The sequence below is a fragment of the Ornithodoros turicata genome, chromosome 4 (assembly GCF_037126465.1).
Source record: "Ornithodoros turicata isolate Travis chromosome 4, ASM3712646v1, whole genome shotgun sequence".
NCBI lineage: Eukaryota > Metazoa > Arthropoda > Arachnida > Ixodida > Argasidae > Ornithodoros > Ornithodoros turicata.
The window spans coordinates 44,749,239-44,774,502 of record NC_088204.1 but is presented as its reverse complement, the minus strand read 5'-3'; the positions used below and the strand labels follow the sequence as shown (position 1 = coordinate 44,774,502).

At 45.8% G+C, this 25,264-nt stretch overlaps 2 protein-coding genes across 5 annotated transcripts in view; one reads left to right on the top strand and one right to left on the bottom strand.

Moving 5' to 3' along the window:
• The window catches only part of LOC135391477 (transmembrane protein 94-like), a 587,105-nt gene that overhangs the window by 509,552 nt on the left and 52,289 nt on the right, over positions 1–25,264 (top strand). The window contains exon 25 of one of the 3 annotated variants that reach the window (XM_064621742.1): positions 24,648–24,902. The exons of the other annotated variants lie outside the window; for them this stretch is intronic. Coding sequence (XP_064477812.1) covers positions 24,648–24,653 — 6 coding nt within the window. The 3' untranslated portion in view covers positions 24,654–24,902. Of the gene's footprint in view, positions 1–24,647; positions 24,903–25,264 lie in introns of those variants that run through there. 3 annotated transcript variants of the gene reach the window in all.
• On the bottom strand, positions 11,871–16,420 carry LOC135391478 (monocarboxylate transporter 12-like). 2 transcript variants are annotated; one of them, XM_064621744.1, is made up of 5 exons: positions 16,351–16,420; positions 14,897–15,092; positions 13,755–13,898; positions 12,857–13,636; positions 11,871–12,157 (listed from the first exon to the last, which is right to left on the bottom strand). In XM_064621744.1, the coding sequence occupies exons 1-5, from the start codon at positions 16,360–16,362 to the stop codon at positions 12,003–12,005; spliced, it is 1,287 nt and encodes a 428-aa protein (XP_064477814.1). In that variant the 5' UTR covers positions 16,363–16,420; the 3' UTR covers positions 11,871–12,002. The 2 variants fall into 2 exon arrangements, with proteins under 2 accessions (XP_064477814.1, XP_064477813.1); XM_064621743.1 differs by having other exon boundaries at positions 12,065–13,636.

Genomic DNA, 25,264 nt, shown 5'->3' with positions numbered 1-25,264 from the left:
TGTTTTTCAGAGTTCCTTCCTTTGCTTCCATAAATGGTATTTTACATTTCGGTAACCAAGTCCCATATATATGCCAGGTAAAGCATGAACACACTACAGAACCGCTTGCTTTAAACACGCTGCGCGCAGTGAAGTATCTTAGGTAGGCAGCACCTCTTGCGAACAGTGCCAGAAACAGACTTAACAGGTGGCACTCCTCTGGGCGGATGAGCAGGTATGGGTGGCTGTATCATGACACTCGCTTGATAAAAAGTATGTTCCTTTTATAATTTCGATACACAGACAGTAAGTAAACCATGCACCAGTCCTCACTAAGAATGATAGGAGTAGTGTCGGGATCTGGGATATACCCAATCCTGGGATCCTGGCAGTTTTTTCATGCCCCGAAATCCCAGGATTTCGAGATTTGTGGCGAATACTGCAAACCTATACCGTTCGAACACTCGCAACGCGGAACAGTGTAACAATTTCGAGTTATTTAATTTGTAGCACGCATAGGAGCACACAATACGAAGAGGACAACACAAACTTCGTATTGTGTGTTTCTCAAACTCAAGGAAATGTTACCTCTTTCTACAGTACACCAGCTCGCTTGCACCGTTCTAATTTGCTCACTCTAAGAACGTACACATCTGATTTCATTTGTTGCTGGTAGGCAGGCTTTCATTGTTGACGCCTGTGACACACGCGCCAGAACTTGGTGCGTTGCTTTCCTCGTTTGAGACGTATCAGTGGCATTGAACTGCTGTTACAGGGGTGCACATGTGAACAACGGCACACACAAAAAAAGAAAAAACAAGTGTTCTCTGAAACCAGACTTTTCCTGAACATTAAGCAGCCGGAAATATTCACATACTGTTGCTTGGGAAGTTTTGATACTTCATGATTCAGTTTTGGAAGTCGAATGGTTGTTTCGTATTTGGGTGACAGCATAAAATAAATTGGTGGGCGTGCGTGACAACTGAGGATAAAAACAAGCCTTTGATTTGCCATTTCATTTGCATTTTAAAACAGGCCGTACCAGTTTTTGGATAAAAAGTGTCACTATTAAAAATTGAGTGTCTAGATTAACACACAGCGATACAACGCCAAGGAGACGCACACATCAGAGTTACTACACAAAGGCTGTGCATGCTCGCTATTTTGGTTTTGAATCAATCCTGAGATTAGTTGGGGAAAATCCCGAAATCCTGGGACTGTAAAAGTGGCAGGGATTCCTAACCATAGATAGGAATGGCTTTGCATAGTCTGGCATAGTACAGCTTTCTTTCTCCACACCAAGCATAGGCAGTGCCTTTCCCACGGCACATGTATTCCCTTTGTAACCTCTCTATTCCAACTCTCACTTCCCATTGTGGTGTCTCTTCTATGAGTGCTAATGTGATTGGCCAGACGTCCGGTGACATCACAGCTCAGGGGTTGCACATCTGCAAGGAGCGTGATCGCTGTGCAACTGCTATGTTTCACAGCAAAATTTATCTCGCTTATGTTGACATTATTCGTATACAGATGCTCATACACTGCCTTCTGCATACGAGATATTTCGTCAGTGGTGGCAAGTTTTCCTCAGTCTTTCACAATGGTAATGCAGATCCGAACTATAAATTATTGTAATTTCATGCATATAAGCTGCTTCTTATCTCCTAAAGTTTTTCTATGCTACTCTGTGGCTTATTCATTGACTTATCGGACGAAATGTTCTCTTTGGAAATTTCTTGTTAGAATATCTGGCCAAAACGATCCCTTTGTACATGACCCATGTGTCTTTGTGTGCAACTGACCTCATTCCGCCACCTTTCTTCTTCCGCTAATACAGTCAGTGGTCCCCTAGGATGATTAGTGCTCCCTCCCTGAGGGATGGTATGCCTCCCCATTTCTCAATTCTGACTCATTCTTAAAACAGCAAACCCTCGTTAGAACGAAATCGTATCTTTTTTTTTTTTTTTTTAATTTCACCTGGTTCTGATAGAAACGCATGGACTTTGAACCGTATTTTTCCAAGTTTACTGCGATCCGAATACGCATACTACGAAAACCTAGCATACAGCAGGAGCATTGAGGCAGTGACACAGAGTCAGCAACAGCTCACAATTTAGTGACGCTGGATGGCATGGCGTCGTACGCTTTTTCGGGTCTTTCATGTCCGTTTCCCTCCAGGAAGGCAACGGGAAGGAACGGGAGAGGGTCTCTCCAACTATGTGATGGGCCTGTAGTTGCAGTTGGGAAGCTGTTGCTTTCTTTTTCATCATGGCGCCAGCAAAGTTGGTAAGGAGGCGTATGACTCTTGAGCAGAAAGTCTCCCTTATCTGGGAGGTGGACGAGGGTGGAGGCTCAAATCTGACATCACCAAGGACTTCAATACTCTGGTGTCAACACTGTCAACCATATTGAAGAGTAAGAGGGATGTACTGGACGTGTTCGAGAAGAGTTTCTCAAGGAAGAGGATGCACGTCCATGATTCAAAACACCCCGACATGGAGGACACGCTTTTGAAGTGTTGAAAAATGCTGTTGCTGCATAGCAAGACCTCTTGGCAATCTCAGATCACAAGCTTTTTCATGCTGCAATAATAGAGGTTTGTACAAGTGCTTTTAACTGAGGTTTTCTTAAAAATGCCTGTACTAACACGTTCGTGTTCGATTTCCACGCTATCTTGAGCAATTCACACTGTGTTTATGGTCTCCTCCTTTTATCGAAATGCCACTTGCTATATAGAATTTTTTTTCCAGTCCCGATGACTTCGTTATAAATTGGCTCTACTGTACATTACCTACAAAACCATTACTCCACACTTCTGAGCTCAGTCTTGTTTGACAATATCACTGATATTTCAGTGATTCTGCTAGAAAGGCAGGAATGGCCCTAGCACGCCAGCACAGCTACAGTCAGGAAAGGGAATTATTGATTTAAAATGGTGGTGAAAGTTTCACAGCAACCGGATGAACATGTCACGCGACGTATGCTCAAGTTTGCAACTGGGCAGCGTTTAAATGAAAAAGCATTTCAAGTGACCTGATACGAGACGTTTTAAAGAGGTGTTTAAATGATCTGCTCAGAAGCGATGATAATGCAAGCCTTTCTTTTTTTTTTAGCAGGAGACTGCTGAGTGTGATGACCAGAGGATAAATAGGTATGCACTAAAATCTCTTGAAATATGCAACTATGCACTAAAAATCTTCAAAATATGTAGTAAACCCCCGATTATATGCAAAGTTTTTCATTGTTTCTTTTATGAAAGCAATGCATCAAATGCATGCTTGACAAAATTTGATCATTTTATTAAGGACCACACGATAAAATAAAGTTTCCTTTGTTCTGGAACAGACAACATACAAGAATTGTGCAACAGATATAAATCATGCAGTTGCAGACTTTGCTTTTGGCACTGCACTACAGTGCAAAATAAAATGCGAATGCCGCCCGTGCTCCATTTTCAACCTTCTGTCGACACTCCACTCGTATTAACACACTAATTCTATCTGACGCACTCGTGCTTCGGAGGAGTAGGCTACCATATGTCACGTAAGAGTACTGTGTAGTCTAAATATGTTCATCACTTGTTTTTATGGAGAGGGAACATGTTGGCAAGCACTAAAACAACATGTAAACAAAGTCACATGACCTCCAAATGACGTTTTCTATGACATGTACAGGATGGTGATTTTTGCATTTCCATTTTGAGGGTTGTTACGAAAATGACAGGCTTCCATTGTCCCTGTGCATATGACATTGCTGTGATGACTTAAAGGGACCATGAAAGGATTTTTGACAAGCCCACGATCATTTTTAATTAGTTCCCCTGTACTAAAGCATTCACTCTGTGAAATATGAAGTTGAAAATCGTACAAATAGCGAAAATATTCTATATTTACCACAGGCGTGAACGGCAGCTGCTACGGCCCGCCTCCGAGGCGAACTGGCCGTGACATCATACACAGAACATGTTGCCGATTCGTGGACGGGCTTTTGCGAGCAAAGTGCAAAATTTTCAAATAAGCTTGCATACTTTGTCATGAAATATGTTTTAATTTGACTCGGAGACACGAATGTAACTAACCGTTGACACAGAATCCTACGAGAAATGTAATATAGCCGTTGACTGTCAGCATGGTTACCAGAGCACGTTTTCCTCTTTGAACTTCTTCTTCGTCAGATTATACCTTTGTCGGTGACATTTTACGAGCTGCTGCGTACCGAACGATCCACAGACGCTGTATGTGTCGCATAACCTCTTCCTCAATTGCTGATAATTTGCCTTTCGACATATTTCAAGTGATTTCGACGGGATATATACGACGTCATTGTTGTCCAAACCGAAACCATGCATCCACGTGGTCCGGCGGGGTGTGTCTTCCTCGTCGTTCACAGTTGGCTGAGAGGATTGGATGGCGATGACGTAAGCCCACTTCGAAGGCATATATCCAGCGGTCACACCCTGCTATTTTATTCTGATAACTGCGCCTCCGTTGTACTGAATACGGTTAAAAGTCAATGTGTGTACGATAGTGATGGATCATGAGAACGGTTTCCCGCAGAGTACTCAGAATCCTCGAAAATCATTTCATGGTCCCTTTAAGATTGTTCAGTCATCTGTTTCATAAATTGTACAAAATTCAGATGTCTAATTGGGCAAGCATATTATTGCCTGTTATTGATCTGTAAAGGAATCTTTACAGTGTCTCCCTTTCTTCTATTTTCGACAAAAGGTGGCACCACGTGTATCGTTGTGATGTCTGTTTTGAACGCACTTTCTACTCTAGCAACTCTTTCAGTAGCAGTTCTTTCTACTTGTCACTCAACCGCGCAGCTACCGTACCGCTTCCAGAAACAATATACAGGGTGTCCCAGAAAACGTGTCATTGAATTATAATTAAAAAAAACTACGCCGCCTAGAATCATGCAGTCAACGGCATTTGTTCATACTAAATTTTTGCCACCTCCTGATGTAAATGTCATGTAACGTAAGGTTTATTATCTAAATTTTTGCAAACTGAACTCGGAAATTTGCCAAGTAAAGGTAACTTTTTTGCCCCACCAACGTGAAGAGCGTGCCGAATTAACTCAAATTGATGATAATTGACAGGGATATTGAGGAGCTATCCCATCGGAAAAAATAGCCAAACATCATGCTGTTCGGGGCACCAAGTGCATAGCGCTCGATAACTTTTTGAGCGCGATCATGTCAGTCCGACGAAAGGAGGTCGCAAACCCAGCCCACAGAGTGATAGTGAAAAAGTCATCGTTCCTTGAAATTGGGAGAGGGAAGGCATGATCCCACCTGAAGCCGAATCCGATAAGCCATGCCTGTGTTCTCTCTTTCTGCTATCACTCTGTATATCGCATGTTGTTACGCTAGGTGGCGTAGTTTTTTATTATAATTCAATTACACGTTTTCTGGGACACCCTGTATTTTCAGCATGGAAAACAAGCCAGCTAGCAGTTTGATGTCTAGCATTTGTCCTGGAGGTGCAGGAGAACTAGTAAAGGGCCACCCAAAGAAATGAAAAATTGTTTTGTGGCTCATGCGTCTGGTGTGAAACGGTCACCCGAAGAGTTGCTCTTTTCTGGGATCTCTGGTTATGGTGCCTCTGTGTAGTGAAACTTCTGGTAACATCATCGTCACTTATCTGTTCTTGTTTCCCCGCGTGGGATGTTCACGGCACCACGATGGACACCGAACAAACGACCATTTGGCAACGTGGAACTGATTATTCAGAAGTGTCCTCGGGCATTCACCCATGCACAAACTTGTGGACTACTATTTAGGTAGTCCAAATTTTCCTCAAAATTTTCTTCAGTACTCAACTGATTCCTAAGAAGATGTTACAAGTATAGCATGTAGCTAAGAAGCAAACATCCCTATTCACAAATCTGCGTGGCGTTTATGTTGAACTTTAGGAAAGTCGCGAATATTACAGAAACAGTTACGGTGTCTGACAAAGGCACAACGTGGCAGAGTGAAAGAAATATAGCAGTCGTCGAAAAAGCCAGACAGCAGCGGGAATCAAAACATGCACCTCTCACCATGTGATACATTTATTCTCTGTAAACCAAGAAGACAGTACCAGATAAACAAAAAATATTTGAAATGCAACGACTGGAGCCATGAAGACATTACATAATTTTTCTTGTAGCACCTCTAGCTAGCAGAGCAGACATGCGTGTAGGGTGCCTGCATGAGGAATAATTGGGCAAGCACTTTTATTGTTATGGCAATCTGCCACCGAGGGTTTGAAGCCACCCATGCATAGAAGTATTCTTTACGAGGAGTTGAAGTTTGTAATAGTACCATATTACTTAAACGAGGACAAGCACCGTCATCGCATATCGTGAAAAGCTTTTCAAGTCGACGTACTACATTTCTCTGTTTACTGCCTATTTTCGTGCTTTTAGGTGCTTATGTGCCAGCCTATTTCAGGCATTTTGAGTGCCTAAAAATACGGCCCCTAATCTATGCAACATGATCTATACGGTACTGCATGCCAGAGTAACTGACAAAAAAGAATATTTCTACGTGTCGTAGTTGGTGAGATGTAGACCCTTGGCCAACGGCCAGGTGGCCAGATGCAGGCTACTTTCCTTCCTAATGGTAGACGTAAGCATGTGACACCTCTCGCGCTTCCTCACTGGTGGAAGCGCCTACGGTGATGTCAGAGCCGGCTGATCAAGTTTCGGTATTCACTATGCCGGTTTGATGCGCTATGTCTATTGCCCGTGAGTTCCACTGAATTTCGAACAAGCAAGGAACTTTAGGATCCCCGGTTCTATTTAAAAAAAAAAATATTTCGATAGACTTTGGTCAGTAATGAAAAAATCACCCAGTTTCATCTTCACGAGCAAAGCCGTTCGCGAGGGAAAAGGGGGCGAAATTATTGGGGTAGTTGTGACCAGTCGTCGAAGGCTGTTTCGTAGATTTCCCTGTAGCCAACTGCGCGTTGCAGAATAGAACAACTTTTACTATGAAACGTACTTGGTTGGTAACTACCTGGCTACTTGGTTTTGCTATAAAACAGCAGTTATTTTTTCAACAATTCTGAAACTCTCGACAGATTTTTCGAGCTTTTCTCCTACATGATCGATTTATCGTAGCCACGTGAGAGACCCACCAGTATCTTCGCCATTCAAAGCTATTTACAGTGGCGTCAATTTAGTTTCGCTTGCGCGCATGGAAATATGATTTTTTGGCAATTTTCGGAAAGACGTGTAGCGAAATTAGCGTGCTTTGGATGCTTGTAGTGCGAGAGCGCCACTAAAATTATGCCACCAGTTGACATTTTTAGGACTATCCTTGTGCAATATGTGGGATAAAAATTGGCAGCCGTTCTTAGCCGTAGCCGACGCAGCTGTTTCTCAACGGAACGCCAGTGCGCACGCCTCATGTCGTCCCATCGGCTGCTCCTTCCTCAAGGTCACAGCGCCACTTCTTCCTGTTTGTAAACAAATGACTCCATGCGGTTGCCGCCTATGGCGGCAACCGCATGGAGCACTTTTGCCAACTGAATGGCAGCAGAACTTGAAAGGAACGGTGACCTACTAAGCGAACAATAGACGACGGACCGATGAGCCGGTTTCTGCCAAGGGTAGATATTTAGTCTGAGGAGAGGAAGTGACACCACCCGACGGAACAGTGTGCGCCAATGAAAACACGCTTCACAGGAAATGCCACAAGCACGTGACAAAGTCACCTGTAATCATGCCTGTGACCGTTTCTTTTCTGCTTTTTTTTTGTTTGTTTTTTTGTTTCGGGCTTTGCTTTCTTCGCCCTGCCTCCTAGAAGGACACGAGCGGACTTCGACGTGGATATCGCAGGTTTCAAAGAGGCCACCCCTTTGGAACGTTAAATTTGTTCAGTATATAAGGACATCAACTTAAAATAGATCCTTTGGCAGGAGGTGGCAAGGTGTGTGCAAGACGAAGGTGACTAAATGAAACATCAAAATGTTATTTGTGGCACATGGCAAATCGGAAATGTGTGAGGAGATAACGGTAATAAAAATGCAGTCTGATATTTCTTTAGTGAGCATTGCTAGAAACACTCATAAGCCAACATTCTCTTCGTATATCAAAATTTCTTGTAAACACCTGATTTCTAGATGTTATTAGCACCGTACTTTTTCAAGAACCGCTAAAATATCATTTATGTTACTAAACAATACGTACAGCAGTTTATACAATAAGCAGTGCTACATCGCGTGTAACAAGCGGTGGTAAACGCTAGCCCGACGCTTCACCATGACAACCTCAACGTGGACATTCTGCTCCATGCGGTTACAAGCTTCGATACCGTTCCGTTCCCGCTGAGTTGGCGCTCCGTTGGCCCGATTCAGTTGGCAAAAGTTGCTCCATGCGGTTGCCGCCATAGTGTTGAACTATGCTCGAAGCTACGTGCGAACAAGGTCGCGCCCGCAAGCCACGGTCTTGAGGGGATTACGATGGTCCCTGAATGGGACGCGACCGTCGGTCCTACTTTCAATAGGAGGCAGCGAACAAGTGCTCATTCGTGGAACCCAGCCCTCCCCTTCTGATTTGTTTCGGCTTCATTCTGTCTACTAACGTCATCTCGGGTCGAAGTCTATTGCCAGTCCGACGGACAATCCTGACAGATGGGTTCCGTCATTCCGGCTCTCGGAGTCATTCTGGCTCAAACGTCCGAAGTCGGTTGCTCGACCATCACAGATCACCATAGTAATTCTTTGTGATGTTCCCCTTCAGTTGAATAGTACATTCGCAACATATTTAACTTCCGCTTCGCACTGTTCTCGCACCAGGCGGCGCCAAACAAGTTTGCCAGGCGCGAAACCTTTGTTCATTCTTGGGCTTGCCACGTATGAACTATTCATGCGATTTCGAAAATTCCACCGTGCTCGTGCTGAGAAGGGGCCAGTCCACCTCTCAGTAAATTATCATGTACCTTTGACAAGAATCACTGGGAGACCACGACGCCAGAAACAAAGCCCATTTTATTATATCATCAGCACAGCACCCATGCACAATTATTTTTTTTTTATTTGGTCCACATCACCTACACTTTTAACAGAAAAAAAGATAGAGGCTCTAGCTCCAAGTAGTTTTTCTGAAAAAACTCACAAAGTTGCGGTTCTTTGGTAAAACGTGGATGTTCGGGTTAAAAAATAACAAACTGTGGGTTATCCTAGGATGTCCATCTCATCTTTGGACCAAAACGTAGCGCAATGAGTATCCGCAATGATGACGTTGCTGCATAACGATTATTTGAAATCCGGTACCAGCAGCTTACAGCCCCGACGGAGTCCGCGCAGCCTTGAGCCAACTTTCCCACACAACCCTCTGGGTGTCCGCCCATTTCATCGAATGCCGTTTCATCGACGCCTGACCAAGGTTAGGTGAGGAGAGCCTTTTACGTATTTCACATGTTGCCGCAAGAAAAAGAGGCGGCCACCGATTCGATGAAATGTCCGTATTTCGGGGAAATGGCGTTCGACGAAACGGCGCGCGCGCGAAGTGACTTTAGGCTTTTGTGAAGGGATAATAGGCTTGCGGGATAACCCGAGTCCGAAGGGCTATTTTGGGAGTACGGATTTTGTAGAGAACCTGTTTGGGGAGAGAACCCGTTGCCAGTGTTGCCACACGTACAAAAAAATTATCTGTAGATCCGAGTCCGAAAAAGCGGTCGATCGAGCTAAAAATCTGTAGCCTCTCAAAACTCAGTTTCATGAACGCTTTGGCTTCAAATCGGGAATGTCTACCTGCGTCTCTAAATTTGTCGAAGTGCATGGGCTTATTTCGTTCTACTGCTGAAGACCACAGCCGGAATTGATTACTGCAGCGCACTGGTATTACGCGTTGGAACTTTCGGTTTCGGTGTGCGATGTCGCTTACTTAAGTCCGCTACAATCAAACACACACACAAAAAAAAAAAGAAAGAGAAAAGAGTCACTGCATGGCGATTTTAATACTTTGACATGTGTATTCACATCAGCTGTGGCGCTCCAATGCAAGGATAAGGCGGGAGCGCCGCGTATCGCGTAGTATAGGAACATTTCTCTCGCTCGCTCCACCATTACAGTGGCCAGCGAGGATCGCAAGGGCCCACAAAAACAATAAAGCTCGATATGTTATTTCCACAAACATAATGAAGGCGTACATGGGTGACGCGAATTATAAACCTTGTGGTTTCACCGCGAAACCAGTCATGTCAAGTCTGTGAGGCAAACTGGTAACGCGCACGCAAACAATCAAGAAAACTGATTTAGCGTTGAGGATCGCCAATGGTTCAGTCCCTGTAGACGTCCTTCTCCTCCGGCGAACCCCACCAGTTTCGTGATCGACGGATCATACCATAGTCAACGGTGAAGGCGAAGCAGCTTGACCCAACAATATGCGTTTTGTGTTCAGGAGGCCAGTTATGGTAGGAGCATCTTTGGAGCAAAAAATCATGAGATTTTCAGAAATCTCTGTAGATCTGTAGGTTTTCCAAAAAGTAGGTAGATCTCATGATAAATCTCTAGGTGTGGCAACACTGTGGGCCGTTGCTGCTGGACACCAACTGGATATGGGGTGGGACTATCCTTGACTTTGCTGACCAAGAGCGAGGGAGGCTCCGCCTCCAAATGGCGCGGCAATAGGAGGACTCGGGAGGCGGAGCGCTGTGGCCTCTGCTCTTGCCTAATAGATGGCGCATCGGTAGCGCTCGGCTCGGGATATGTGAGCCGCTGTCGTCTGCTTCTTCCGGTAGAGCTACGACCTTGAAGCCTCTGCTCTCGCGGAAGAGATGGCGCAACATTGCCGCTCGGTAAGGGCACGTGTGGTCGCCATAACTTTGAGCCTCGACCTTGAGACAGGCCGGTAACCTAAATTCCGATGACGCGGCGATAGCAAACCATAGTGCGTAGTTTTGACGATTATGCTTCATGGATGTCATTACGTTACCAAATTTGTGGCCAGTTCGACGTCTGGGTCGTTGGGTCTCACCGAAAGGCCCAACTGCATGCGGCGTTTTTCGAACGACACACCGCAAAGCTACTCTCGGCGCACTGTTGAAAAACGCCCAAAGCTAATCCCAAATCCCTGCAAGCGAGCGTTTTTGTATGCACCACGTGACCCGATAAATATTTTTTATTACGAGTGAAAGACGGGTCTTTGTGTGAGACAACATGTCATAAAGACTGCGGCAGTAGTAAAGTACTTGATAAATGCACACGCATGATTGTTACGTTATGGATGACGTTTCGCAAACGCACAGTTGACATCTTCAGCAGTCTGTTGGTGCACTTTCCCCTTTGTGTATTATATGCTGAACTGCAGAAGCTTACACTGCGATTAGGGTTTTATCATACCCACTGCTCTTGATAAGGGGCCCCTGATATGCCCGTGTGTCATTTTCGCACGTAACACTAGCCGGCACAGAGTAAACGTAGGAACACTCTCAGACATTCGTATGTCTGCATTTCCATTGAATTTCTGGAGGTGTTCCATCATTTCGGTGACTTTTGTGTTCAAAACACCTTCTGGTATGAAGTGAGCTGTCTTAAAACTCAGCTCAATTTCGTGGCATCCGTTATTCCGGAACAAACCGGGGTGAAAGAGGTGGAATTGGTGACCTATAGCAATGAGGGGTCACTGCATCTGCCCGATGTCCGTTTGTAGGATTGGAGACACCGTGAATCCACATAAGTGCCCGTTATATGCAAAAGCACGCGTCCTTATTAATGGCTGTGAGTAATGTCACGACAGAAGAAGGTATTTGCTGTAAGCTCTCTGAGCCTTACAATCTCTCCTGTGTATACCTTTCTTGGTGACTCTATCCATCACATGACGTTTGTACTTCTCGAGGTTCATACTGATTTGTGTGTCCGGTGAAGATTGGTCAGTTTGGAAAGCGCCTTTGAAGCCAAGTTAAATAGACACCAGATATTAACCTGCGCAAAATGGCATGATTGTTCAGCGAGTTTTAATGACCATGTTACATAAATACTGTACAGTGCGTGGTATGAAAATAAATAAGGTGACGATGGTTGACGTTATTACACGCGTCTAGTAAAGTCCTCTATGTTGTACTTGGCTTGTTTCTTCCTCTCTGTAGTCCATAGCACAGCATTAAATATAAATGATATGGTCATCATGCCACCCAGGAGTTTGAAAAGTCCTTCGTAGCTTCCATATGAATCCCTGAAGTAGCCTGTGACATAAGAAAGAAGCGATGAGTGTCAGTAGATTAGAGCGACGACGGGAGTTGTTGGATCGAATATACATATGTGAACTTTCGAGCTGATCGATATTTCAGTAACACTTTTTAAAAAGGAAGATTAAGTTTAGCAAATATACGGAAGCTTTGGCTTCCGTTATAATACTGGTAAAGCTGTCGGACATCTCTTTGTCGGACATCGCCAAAAGCAAACGTCTTTTTTTTTTTTCTTTAGAGGATCTTGTCCCTTTTCTGTCTGCCTGTGTAATAGAGCACTGCACGGGCCGGATTTTTAGGCCCAGGCCCAGCCCGGCCTTCTTTTGGTTTACCCGCCCGGCCCGACGGCTGCAGACCTAGCCCGGCCCAAGCCCGAAGGATTCTTAGTTTTTCGGCCCAAGCCAGACCGGAGACCGAGAAATGTATAGGCTACCCGGCCCATTGTGTCAGGCTGTAAAATTTGACCGTGGCTAACTAAAAGAGGGGTAACACAGGCTCGAGTCCGACCTAGGTCCGGCAATATACGGGCCTGGCCTGGGCCCATAATGATCAAACCCAAGCCCAGCCCAGGCCCGCAAAAAGAAAGCTTTACCCGGCACGGGCCGGGCCGGGCTGGGCTCGTGTTGTCGGGTAAGCCCGGGCTCGTGCAGTGCTCTACTGTGTAACTCAAATGGTATATAACCCAAGGTGTCTCACCTATGATAAGAGGCCTTGCAAAGGATCCCACTGCTGTGATGGCCGCCACGAATCCGTAAGCCACGGGGAGGTTCTTTAGCCCCACTTCATTCGTGAGGACTTGCGTGAAACCGACGATGGCATAACCCATTGGCAAGCCAAACGCGAGGCAGACCGCATAGAGCGTCAATTTTCCATGCATCCACGGCAAGAGCTGCGATAGTAGTGCTATCGCCATGTACGAGATTGTCATGAGAGTTGTGTGCGAAACGAGATTTCGATCTCCGATGACTGGCAGCAAAAGCCTTCCCACAGTATCTGTTATGGAGAAGAGCGTCAGCATAAACACGGCGTCGGACACACTGAGGCCACTGTCGACCGCGTAATCGACAACGATCGTCAAGAAACTGTCCAGGAAGAAGGAGAAGGAGAAATAACCAGTCGCGTGGAAGTAGAAGCGAGGATTGGACAACACTTGTCTGCTGGATTCCAGTGCAGACGGAGATTCTTTTTTTTCTATCTTCACTTTCTCAATGCAAGACACGTTCACTTTCTCGAGGTCCCAAGGTGGAGGCCGAAGAAGGAGACTCAGTAGAGGGAGATTCAGTAAGACGACACCGAGTACCAGGAGTGTCATTCTCATGCCGACCTGGTTGATCAGGTACTCCAGCATCTTGGGGAAGACAAAGGACGCCATTGTAGCCCCCGTCAGGTTGATGCCTTGTGCAACGCCTCTGTGCCGCTCGAAGTATTGGTTGATTGCAACCAGTGCAGAAGCGAATAGTATGCCGTACCCGCTCCCTGTGGGAGAAAGGTATCACTGATTATAGTGCAAGTATTTTGAGAGCATTAGAGATAACAAATCGTCGGGGCCACTGACTACTACTAATAATAAGCGGATAATTATTTGACTGCTTACCGTAAATGAAACCTAAGGATACTATGAGGAAGGTGGTTCCCTGAGCACAGTAAGATGATATTAGTCCAACAGCCATCAAGCTTCCACCGGCAATAGACACGCGTCGAACACCGTACAGGTGAATGAGTGGACCGGCAAAGAGACCTGAAACGTCGATTTTCATGATTAGAGAGACGGCAAACTGATAAACGGGATCGCAGAATAACTGCCGTCAGAAATAACCTCACCATATATGTTGGACCTGTGTTTCGAGTTTATAGACCTGCACCCTTACACTTCTACCGCTTATAGACCTCTACCGAAGAAACTTGACCGTGACGTAATCATGCCGTTGGTAGACATAGCGAAAGCGAAACAGCGCGGGAGGAGAACACTGCCGTTTCACAAAGCCATATTCCTTCATGAAGGTCATGGTGGCTTCCTTGTATTAGTGGTACACACAAGTGAGGTCACGTTTTTAGTCGCTTTCGTGTCTTTATTCGCGTGCCCAGTCCACCGCGGAAAGAAAATAAGGATTCAACCCAAGAGTTGCATCGTGCGAAAGTCAATGTCGTAATGCTGTGCGGAATGTGGTTTGTTATTACGACTTAGTTGGCGCTTGCTCCAGAAGATGGAAGAGCCATCTTTAGAAAGGGCTACCGGTAGAATAGAGCAGAACAAGGCCATACAAATAATATGTGTCCTGCTGATGACGACGAGCCCTGCCTGACTGCCCTGATTACAGCGTGCTGACTGTTCGTATCCGGCCCTCACGCAGTAAAGACGTTGTTGCACCCGTCTCGCTTATTGTCGTGATCTGACATATGTAAGAAATTACATAAAAATCTTACAATATGAGAAGCCATATTTAATCGTGACTTTCTTGTGATTTATTGACTTTTTGCTAGTAGTTCCAGACCAAGTTGGCGGCCAAGTTTTACCATCTGACGTCATTTGTTTGTAAACAGGGAGAGGTCTGTTGGAAACAGAGTTTCAACTTGTATGTGCGCGGCAAACGAGAGAGCAGCGTGTACGTAACGGTGATTTGGTGTAAGTGGAGCTTGTTCTCAGACACATCTCATTTGTGTGTGTTTTTACGTCCGGTTGATTTAGTTTAATGGTACCCATCCTATTTCACTTGCACTCGAGCGATAAATCCTTACCCGCGAGGTTATAAAACCCTCCAACGGCGCTGACGGGCAGAGCAGCGTCTGCCCTGTGCACCCCAAACGTTGACATAGTGGCAGTGAAGAACAGGCTGGAGCATCGAGAGTAAGCGGCAGACAGGAGAGATATTAAGAAGCAGACCCCAGCGATGATCCAGCTGGAGCGGCCATCTGGTCCAGGCGGGGGCCTCTCCTATACGAACCATTTTGCATTGAAAGACGGAACGCTTCTGAAACATTACGTATTTATTTATTTCAACACGTTCCGCTCAGACGGCAACAACGCGCTGTCAAGAGCGTAATTGAATTTTGGATATCGGGTCCTATTCCATCTCTAAGGTTCCCTCGAAGCCTTAGAGAAAGGTTTTATCGGGCGACACCACTATGGCTATTATTGTAACCCGTAAATGGCACTACATTATGGTTTCTGGTTTTCGGCAATTATATTTTCTATTATGTCGGACACGGCGAAAAACAGAAATACTGTAATGGAAGTTTGGTTTGGAATTAACAACAGGTAGGACAAGCACTTCTAGACCTACTAGTACTTTTGTAGTTGTCTGCCATGCACATACTGAGGGCACGGACATAGCACATTTGCTTCCACATTGTTTCCTAACTCTGGCTTCCTTACGCTGCCCAGAAGAACATCAAACCGGGCTTCTATTCGAAGACCAAGCCCATCACAGGCGCTTGTGAGAAGGGTGTGCGTGTAATTGAGTCCGATTCCGTTACCTTAATTGCATCTGGAATGACCAAACAGCTCTTAGGCTCAGCCCTCTTCTTGTACACTTTTTGTCGTACCAGCTCCCGTGGCATAGTGGTTAGGATGATCGCTTTCCACGCCGATACTGGGATGTGACACGGGTTCGAATCCTGTCACCGGCTGTGCTGTTTGAGGTTTTCCCTGGGTTTTCCGAAGGCTTTCCAGACGGATGTCGCACAGTTCCCCCTGAAGTCGGCCCAGGACGCATACTAACCCCCTGTCCCCCACTCCTTCCTGCTGCCCTCTCTCAATCTGTCCACGTCTATATGCCGTTCACAGCCACAGCTGCTTCGCGGCGCTAACACGGAATAAAAAAAAAACCTTTGTCGTCCCCTCTGTTACGTTCTCTCGCTGGACCTTCGAGGGAGCCCCCCGGGTTCAACATTGTTCTTGCTTTCACCGAACGAATGGAAAGGTTGCTGACGGATGGTCGGCATTTTTCGGTAAATACCGAAAACCAGAAACCGACATGATGTTGATGTTAACATGGGTAGACTTGTTTGAAGTGGTACATGTCGAGCCATTAAGGCCGACTGAGCGGCCGCCGCCAACTCAAATTTTGGACGCGGCCTTCGAAGAAAGTGGTGAAAGATTGTGCCATAAAATTGAGAGGGGGGAGGGCGTTAGGAACATTGAAAGCTATTTCTGGACAGCCCGCGCGTGGGAAATACACGTTCATTCTTACCTTGGTCGCCATTCGAGGAGCACAGCATTGCTGAACCCACGTGCGATCTTCTTATATATAAGAAGTCTTATCATCATTTAGGAGAGGCTTATTGTAATTGCTTCCCAGTTCGCTCCGGTTCTAACCTGCCTGGCCGATCACTCTCCCAACACCATTGTTCTCGCGATTGTCGAACCTCGGCTGCAGACAAGGGTGACGCCATCCTTGAGTCCACAATTATGTGTTGCTGACGTCACGTTCAAGAAACAACCCCGCCTGTCATTCTCTGCCGGAGAACCCTTCAAGTGAGGCTTTAATGGAGTCGTGTGTATTTACGCATCACCTCCAAACAGCTAAAATAGTCGAGCACTCCCTAACAGACAAAAAAAAATTTAAAAAATGTAGCGGGGTGCGTCCTTCTCTTTGCAGTCTACTTTCAGGGTGCCATAGAAATGGGCTTCTCTGCTCCATAGCGACTTGTGAGAACCTTATGTTTGGGCAGCACCGTAGCTGATGTCGGAATATTTCTCCTTTTACGATCGATCACCTTGTGTAATGAAGAGAGCGCAAGTGGCGTCACCAAACGTCTTTCTTTTTTTCTGCTCTTTGGTGACAAATTGGAATCGTGAGTCCTGCGGTTTGTGGAACTCGCAGGGAGACTTGTACATGAAACATGTTTTCAGGGCCATCTAAGTTCTCATCCATCGTGTTGCAGCATCCCAGTCGTCGAAAATTCTACACGTGCACGTGGTTGAAAAATTGAGGATCCGTTATTCGTTCGTCTTGTCCGGGCTATAATACAGGCCAAGCAGTGACAGTTGCCTCTGTGATACAATTTTGAAGCCTCTTTCTCTATTTCGCGGGCAGGGATTTATTTAAGTGTCGGCAAAGTGAAGCTAGTTTGCCTCTTTCTGGCAAAATGAGGACCTTGCGTATCTCCATTTCACCCGCTGATGACCGTTAGAAATCAGTGCCGAAGTTGCGTGACATATTTTTCGAACATAGACGCGGCAACTTCTTGCGAAGGCAATTTTCTCCTCCAGGGCCACTGCGTGTGTGAACACGTATACTCAGTGTTGTGCCCGCTACTCAATCTAGGTAGCGAAATACCGCTACCCCCTACCCTATTTAAAAGTAGCGCGATACTAGCGGCGCTACAAATTTACGAATGTAGCGCGATACCGCTACCGCTACCAAAAAAATGTAGCGCAATTACCCTTCCGCTGCTTTATCGCCGAATGCCTGTGAATATGTGATACATTCAAAGATATGTGCTCTTGCTGATACTTTATTTCTTGCGATCAGTACTTTCTGAAAAAGTGATTACACACTTGCATTCACCTTCAAGAGCAGTTGGCGCTCAAAGTTCCCGTCACTGAGCCTAACACGTTTCTTGGTGAACGTAACGGCACAAACATTGAAAAGTCGTTCGGCAGACGCACTTGATGGAGCGGCGGTATTCAGTTTGAGGAATGCCCCGTGCACTCTTAAATAACCCTGCTTTAGCGATGTTAAATTAAAGTTATCTGGCACAAAGAGGTACTGAGTAAGCTAACGATCAGCTGGATCTGCTGTAGAAGTTGACTCCCCAAAAGAAAAGAAATCATCTGCATGGAGCATCTTCCTCGGCGCGCTCACTTGAGGCGACCGAACACCTTAACATTTGGTTTACGGTCAAGCTGGTTACGTCCTTTCGTTGATTTTCATCCGCGAGCCATGAGAGCTTGAACCTCGGAATTAAGACAGCAGCGATTTGAAGCCTCTGGTCTGACATAAGTGAGTCTGAAAGTGAATACCATGTATCGTTACCGGTTTCGCAGTTGAATACGATACAGAATGCAGTAAAATCACCTTTAGACGCTAGAGCCTAGCGTCTAATTTATTCTATTTTCTCCCTCAAAAGTAGCGGTAGCGGAGGCGATTCCGCTACTCAAAATTGTAGCGGAAATTACTTTCCCGCTACAGATAACAAATGTAGCGGAATTACACCTCCGCTACTGAAAAAAGTAGATATTACAGTAGCGCCGCTACGCACAACACTGCGTATACTATACATCTGTGCCACACTCGGTAGCGTAAACTCGGATCTCCCCGGAATGACGACTGCGCAGCTGATCCATGCCTTCCCATAACAGTCGAGTGCTGGCACTTTGCAACAACAAGGGCGGTGCATTGATAAGGTTTGTCGTTATTACGTTATCAAAGTCGAGAGTCGACGAGACCTCTACGTGCTCCTTCACCGTTGCGCGTTATGTAGAACGAGTGATATTGTTACGTAACATCTTGAATGGAGAAAGAGGGGATCGCCTGGGGCGAGGTTCAGTTCTTGCGCTAACGCGAATAAACAGGGCCTGCTGTCGATTTATGAACTGTGTATCTCGGTATTTTACAGTGTGTGTCTGCTTTGTAGTTTCTTCAGCGGCTACCGAATTCACCAAGCATGCGTTTCCCAGAGCAAGTCGCGTACTGTCTTGTGATTACAACATAACCAACGGAAATTACCCGAGGCAGGCTAGCTGCTTCGCCGGCGCGGTAGTTTTTCGTAAGGCTTCGTCTGCCTTCTTCGTCGGTGAGAGTGATGATACTGTTCGAACCAGACGGAAACTGCTGGGAATAGTACCAAAATAACGGAATGATAATCGTGTTTAGAAGTACCCTAATATTTTTTTACCTTGTGAGCTGCCGCTAAACCGCAGACTTGCCTTGGTCCGCTCCGAGACCAAAACACAACGAGCGATTTATATCCGAAACTCGCATTATAATGAACCAAGACTGTCCAAGTCAAACGTTAAATACAGTTTGTGTCCTCTCAAACCCGTGAACACGCACTCTTTCGGCGCTGCACACCGCTTTTATTCTCAGAGTAGAAAGTTGGGCTAATTGGTTGTTCGACGTACAGGTCGCCGTTTAGTACGTACGACAAAAGCACATACTGAACGGAGAGCGCTCTCCGTTCACTACGTGATTTTGTTCATTTCTTGTCGTCGTCCCTCTTCGTTTGCCCCCTTCTTCTTCTTGTGCCGTTTCCCACACTTCCCCCTCGAACGTCGAGCGTACTGGTAAGTGGCGACTTCAAGAGATGGGTAACAACCATCTTGGCGGTTACCGTGGTACAGGGAGCATGTGGGCTATTGAGGCATCAGGGCTACTGAAGGGTGCTCGCATGTTTTTAGCGGTGGGTATAGTTGCGAAGTAAGACCAGAGACAAGCAATACAGACAAATTCTCGCAGACAGCCATGCACCAGCTTGTCAGCCTCGTTTCGGTTTTGTGGGTATAGTTGTCCGCGACTATCCGATTCCACCACCCTCTCCTGTACCACCATCGTCTTTCCCCTGCCTCTTCCCTCCCTTGGGTGCACCGAGTCGCCACCCCCGTCCAGGGTGACCGCTCACCTTTCCCAAACATCCCCCTCGGGGAAGGCAGTGTGAGTATATGAGGACGCCACTGCCTCCGTCTTCATACTGAAAGCCGGTGGTGCTCCAGAGCCAACCACCCTGGAGCTCGAAGGTTACTAATCTCAGTCAGCCATGGACAATGCAAGGCCATGAGACGGGACGCGGGCACGTATAACGGCTTTATAGGGTGGTGGTCCTCGAGGCAGTAGTTCCCAAAGTGTGGTCCGCGGACCCCCGAGGGTCCTCGAGAGTGCTCGTGGGGGTCCCCGACGACCGAAGGCAGCCCCAAGACCGTTTTGGCCAGTGCTGGTCACGTCATCTCTGACAGGGGGACGATATATCATACTAAAGAAGGCAGAAATATACTACATTCTCGTTTCCTGCATGGCGGTGCCCTGTTTGTTTGTTATCCGGGACTCAAGCCTAAGGGGGTACACCCCGCTATTGTGCCCGTAAACTCTGCCTCGGCACGTATCCCACACCCTTTCTCGTTCACCTCTTTTCTCTTTTTCTATCTCTCTCTCGTTTCGCACAACCTTCGGTCCGGGAAATCTAGCACGAGGATGAAACTGTTGTTACATAGCAAGTGTAAAAATGTAGCGTTCTCCACATTTTGCATCCTCGAATAGCGTTAGACGTAGAGTTTTGTCGGACGGAGCGTTTTCTGCATTATTATGATGGTATACATATTAAACGATTTCTTGCATGTATAATCTATGAGCATGTACAGTGGCCCATAACGTCAGGCGAAATGGTACTGTCGCGCAATGCATTCGCGAGACAGGACTGTCAGCAAGTGGGCGTTGCTTACTCGTCCCGGACTCTAGTGATTGACGTCTCCAAGAAATACTTAAGTTAAATAGGAAGTTAGCGCATGTGTTGTGTTCCTTCTTAAGTAAGTCCTCGTCTTATAGCGCTCAGCGGCAATATGGTCTCATACCAACAAGCCCCGATTTCGTCACTCTTCCAAGAAATACTTGTGGGTCGACACCTGAGTTCTATGCAGGGACCAAATCAGGGTGTGTGTGACATCACTAGTAATGAAACGAGGCGATTATTATCGAATATAACGTTTTCGGTGATTGGTGGATGGATACATGAACGTTTATGTTAAAAACGAGGACTTGGTACAAACTGGACACGGAATGAGCCTACTACATAAAACCAGTAGCGCACGCACATTTTTCGTACAACTCGGAAAATTTCATTTTGTCCTAACGTATAGTGTTTAAAACACTTGTTTGTACTTGTCAAAGTACTTTGCAAGGTCTCTTGGAAGTATCGGAAGCATCTTTTTTAAAAATAATTCTGCACTTTATACTAGTCTCCCAGGTTCAGAAGGGCTTCTTCCATCTTGTTATTCGAACTGTCGTTTTTCAACGGTTACATCCCATTTCGCCTATTCCCATTTTGCCTAACCCGGATTATCGGATTAAAGAGGCGGGAGGGGTAACAGCCGTTAGGCGAAATGGGACTGCCATGCAATCTCATTAGGCAAAACGGGACTGTCGGCAAGTGGGCGTTACTTACACGCTCCGACCCGATGATGACGTGTGCAAGAAATCAATGTGCTCGTCGGACAACTACCTTACGTCGTCCGAAACAAAGACCCTTTACATTTGCAAATATAAGGTGTAAATATAATGTACAAATATAACAAAAACATTTTACAAACATTTTACATAGTGACTCCTGATGGACAGCATGACGAATGAAACAAGGCTTCGAGCCATGTTCAGTGTCACCTGAGCGATGTTAAATATGGAAACTGGTGTCACTATAGTCGTGTTTAATTTAACTCTTTTTTTTTTTTTTTTCGTGTTAGCGCCGCGAAGCTATGAGCGACGGCGAGGTGGCTATGAGCGAGATGTGGCTATGTGGAGATGAGAGGTTGCTATGAGCGACGTACAGATGAGAACAGATGGAGAAAGGACAGCAGGAAGGAGGGGGGGGGATAGGGGGTTAATATGCGTCTTGGGCAGACTTCAGGGGGAACTGTGCCGGTATTCGTCTCGAAAGTCTTCGGAAAACCCAGGGAAAACCTCAGACAGCACAACCGGTGGTAGGATTCGAACCCACCGCCTCCCAGTTAGCACGACACCACCGAGCGAGACGCCTTAACCCACGTTCAACCTAACTACCGTATTTTCCGGTGTATAACGCGCGCGTTATTCGGTAAAAAGGTGCTCTGAAGAGGGCCTGCGCATTATCTAACGGTGGGAGTTATACACGGAAATATTTTCCGACAGGAATTCCTCTTCTGGTCGGTGTCGTACAAATTCTAGTCTCCTCCAGGGTGTGCTGTGAATTTCTCCCAAATCACTTAGGGTCAGTTGAAAAAGCCGGCGTAGGGCGTTGGAATTAATAAAAAGTTGTGATGCTACTTAAGAATGTCATTGAGCAGTCAATAATTCAGAATGGCGAACGGGACATGATGTCGTACCTCGATGCCGTTGGATATCTAATGCATATTGAGTAGAGCTGCAAATTTGGAAGAATTTTGAAGTGCAGAAAACAAAGCTGCCCTTTTAATTTAAAAAAAATGTAAATAAAAACCATGTTTTCACTCTTGCACAGTCTATATTTGTGAACCAACAGATGAGGGAAGAAACCCTAGTGTAATATGAATTATAAATACAGACCTCATGCTTCAGTGAAACCAACTAGGTTGCATGTAAAGCTATATGAAGATCCGAAATTGACTTTTGGCAGCATGCCAGAGGACCGCCTTCTTTCTTACGTAACACGGATTAGTAGGCGAAGTGGGACTGTCTGCAGCATACGTTAGGCGAAATGGGACCCCCTGCAGTTCGAGGGCGGTGAACCTGCTAAGGGATGGCGAGATAATCTGCTAAGAAGCATTAGGCAAAATGGGAATAGGCGAAATGGGAAGACACGTTTTCAACCACGGGGTCCGGAGAAAACGGTCCCGAAAAAAATGGTCCCGGAAAAAAGGGTCCTGGATGGCATGGGAACAAAAAATGATCGCGGTGCACCGATGGCGCCCCTAGGCTGCGTATGTCGACACGTATGAAAAAAAAAAAAAAAGGAAAACCCGAAAAATTCGTTGGTTCCTCCTTAGGGTCCTCTATATAGATATAGGTTTCCCCTATGATTTAGTGAGTCTCGTTTTCGAGCAGATGTCCATAGTTTTAGTGAAAAAAAGGCGCGTTTAAGTGTGAAGTTCCATTTTTAGTATAAGGGAGGGACTGACGGTCCAACAGCCGGTATAAATCGGCAGTGTATGTCATTTACAGTACAGGCCACCCTTTATTATTCGGCAAGGTCTGCAGGTATTTTGCTTTTTCAACTGCGCTCCTCAGAAACAAAGTATGGTTTTGTGAGCTATGCAGGACACAAAAGGGAGGATAATATTTTTCAATGCAAACATCAAGTACACCAAGTACCCCTTTCCCGGCTAAAAAGTACGACCATCTAGGCTTGACATTTCTTGGTGACCTGCATTAGTATTGGTGATGCACGTTTCACTTAAGGCGATTCATTCAACAACAAAACCATTTGCTTCAAAAGCGTTGGAGCTTTCCATTACAGATTATAGTTCAGTCGTGCAGTTTTCCGGAGCAATCATCACAGTGACTGAAATAGATGCGGTACAGATAAAACGAATATTTCCGTTCTGGTTCTACGTCTGTAGTGTTACAATTGCAAGAAAGTCCGCACTTACACGATGACTGTAATCGTCTATTTTGTTCTCCAATGATAAAGTACGTACCCGGTATGGGTTGTAGGCATTAATATACATTATAAACCAATGTATGCAAACGGAACAGTTTATCTTGGGTAAAAGCCGCCAGAAATAGACTTCTACCGAAGAAACGTCACCGCAGACGGCGAAAACCGCTGTTTCACAAAGTCGTATTCCTTCAGAAAGGTCAAGGGTCGCTTCTCTGTATCAATGGTACACACAAATGAGGTCACGTTTTTAGTCACTTTGGTGTCTTCATTCGCGTTTCCAATCCACTGCGGAAAGAAAAGAAGGGCCCACCCAAGGGTTGTGGTTTGTTATTATGATTTAGTTTGCGCTTGCTTTGTATAATGGCACCACATGCGGTTGCCACCAGGCCGGTATTATACCGGCACGGCCGGTTATTTGTTCGCTCTGCCGGTTGCCGGTAGGAAGGTGGTACCGGCAGCCTTTTGTCGGTATTTGTGGCTCAACAACTTTCACAGGGGCTTTTGCGAGGTTTTCTCTTCAACATTCCACTACAGCTTGAATAAATCTGGAGCACAGACCCAACTCCGCAGTCACCAGTCGTTTTCTTAGTTATTCATTATTATCATTGTTATTCATTAAGTCTTGTGTTCGGAGGGGACAAGATCAATGGTTGTGCAAAGCTATTGGTGGTTGTGTCGAGCCAGCTAGAAGTACTTATGCTGTATACAACCATCATGAGATCTCCGCCTGCAAGAAGGGTTCGTGTGCATCGATACTTTTATCAAAGTAAATAACAGTCCAATCCGGTTGTTCCAATACGATCCAGTGTGGCGTTCATGCCCGTTTACAGCAATTTCTAACATCAATGATCCAGCCACACACAGGAACTTATGTGTGCTCATCCACCCCTCACCCACTTTCCCTTTCCCGCGAGCCTTTCCCTCTATTCCACCTCCTCTCCCTCAGCCGGTATTTTTCACTACGAAAGGTGACAACCCTACATGCACTCCGAGAGAAAATCGTGCCCTTCATGTTCCCGAAAATGGAAGAGCCCAGTTCGCTAGCCATCTTTAGAAAGGGCTACCGGTAGAATGGAGCAGCACAAGGCAGCGTAAAAGCCTTACAGTATGAAAAGCTATATTGAAATGCGCTTTCTTGTGACTTATTGATTTTTTGCTACAGTAGTTCCAGTCTACCAAATTGGCGACGCTGTTGTACCATCTGACGTCATTTGTTTGTGAACAGGGATAGGTCTGTTGTGTACAAGGATGAAGAGAAGCTTCGAGAGTCACACCTCGTCGTCTTCAGCACGTATTGTCATCGAAGAAGGAAATGAAACTGAAGCAAAAGTCATCGTGAAACCTTGTATTTCGCTAAAAACGTGATTCCCGAAAATTATTTTCGCTATCACCACGCTATGACCTAACAGGTCGCCATTTTCCCTGTGATAGTATTTTCTAATACGAGGCTCTCTAGCTTAGATACCTCTAAAACGAGCTCCCCCCCCCCCCCCCCCTCGGCTTTTTCCCACATGATTCCGACATACGCAGTCTAGAGGCAGCAGCGGAGAGCACGGGACAATTTTTTCTTACAATACCAGATGGGACCGTTCTTTCCGGGGCCTCCCGTGCGGAGTTCACTTCGGAAGAAAATTGTTGGCTATGCCTAGAATTTTCTATAGATAATACGGTTTCATAATACATACTAGGCTGTGGGGCATTCATAGCACCTTTAGTAAACACTCGTTTTTGCCTGTATCCATTGTACACTTTCATGAACATTTCTTCCCCCGATTTTGGGGGCACAATATGTACTTGAGCATGTATGTGCTTAATGTTCTTGTTTGTTGAGAAATGTTGAGA

What these genes read in the sequence shown, in the direction of transcription:
- LOC135391478 (XM_064621743.1), bottom strand. An exon ending in AGGGTTTTATAACCTCGCGG is followed by an intron (nt 13,899 to 14,896) that starts GTAAGGATTTAT and finishes TCGACGTTTCAG; the next exon opens with GTCTCTTTGCCGGTCCACTC. An exon ending in ATCCTTAGGTTTCATTTACG is followed by an intron (nt 13,637 to 13,754) that starts GTAAGCAGTCAA and finishes TTTCTCCCACAG; the next exon opens with GGAGCGGGTACGGCATACTA.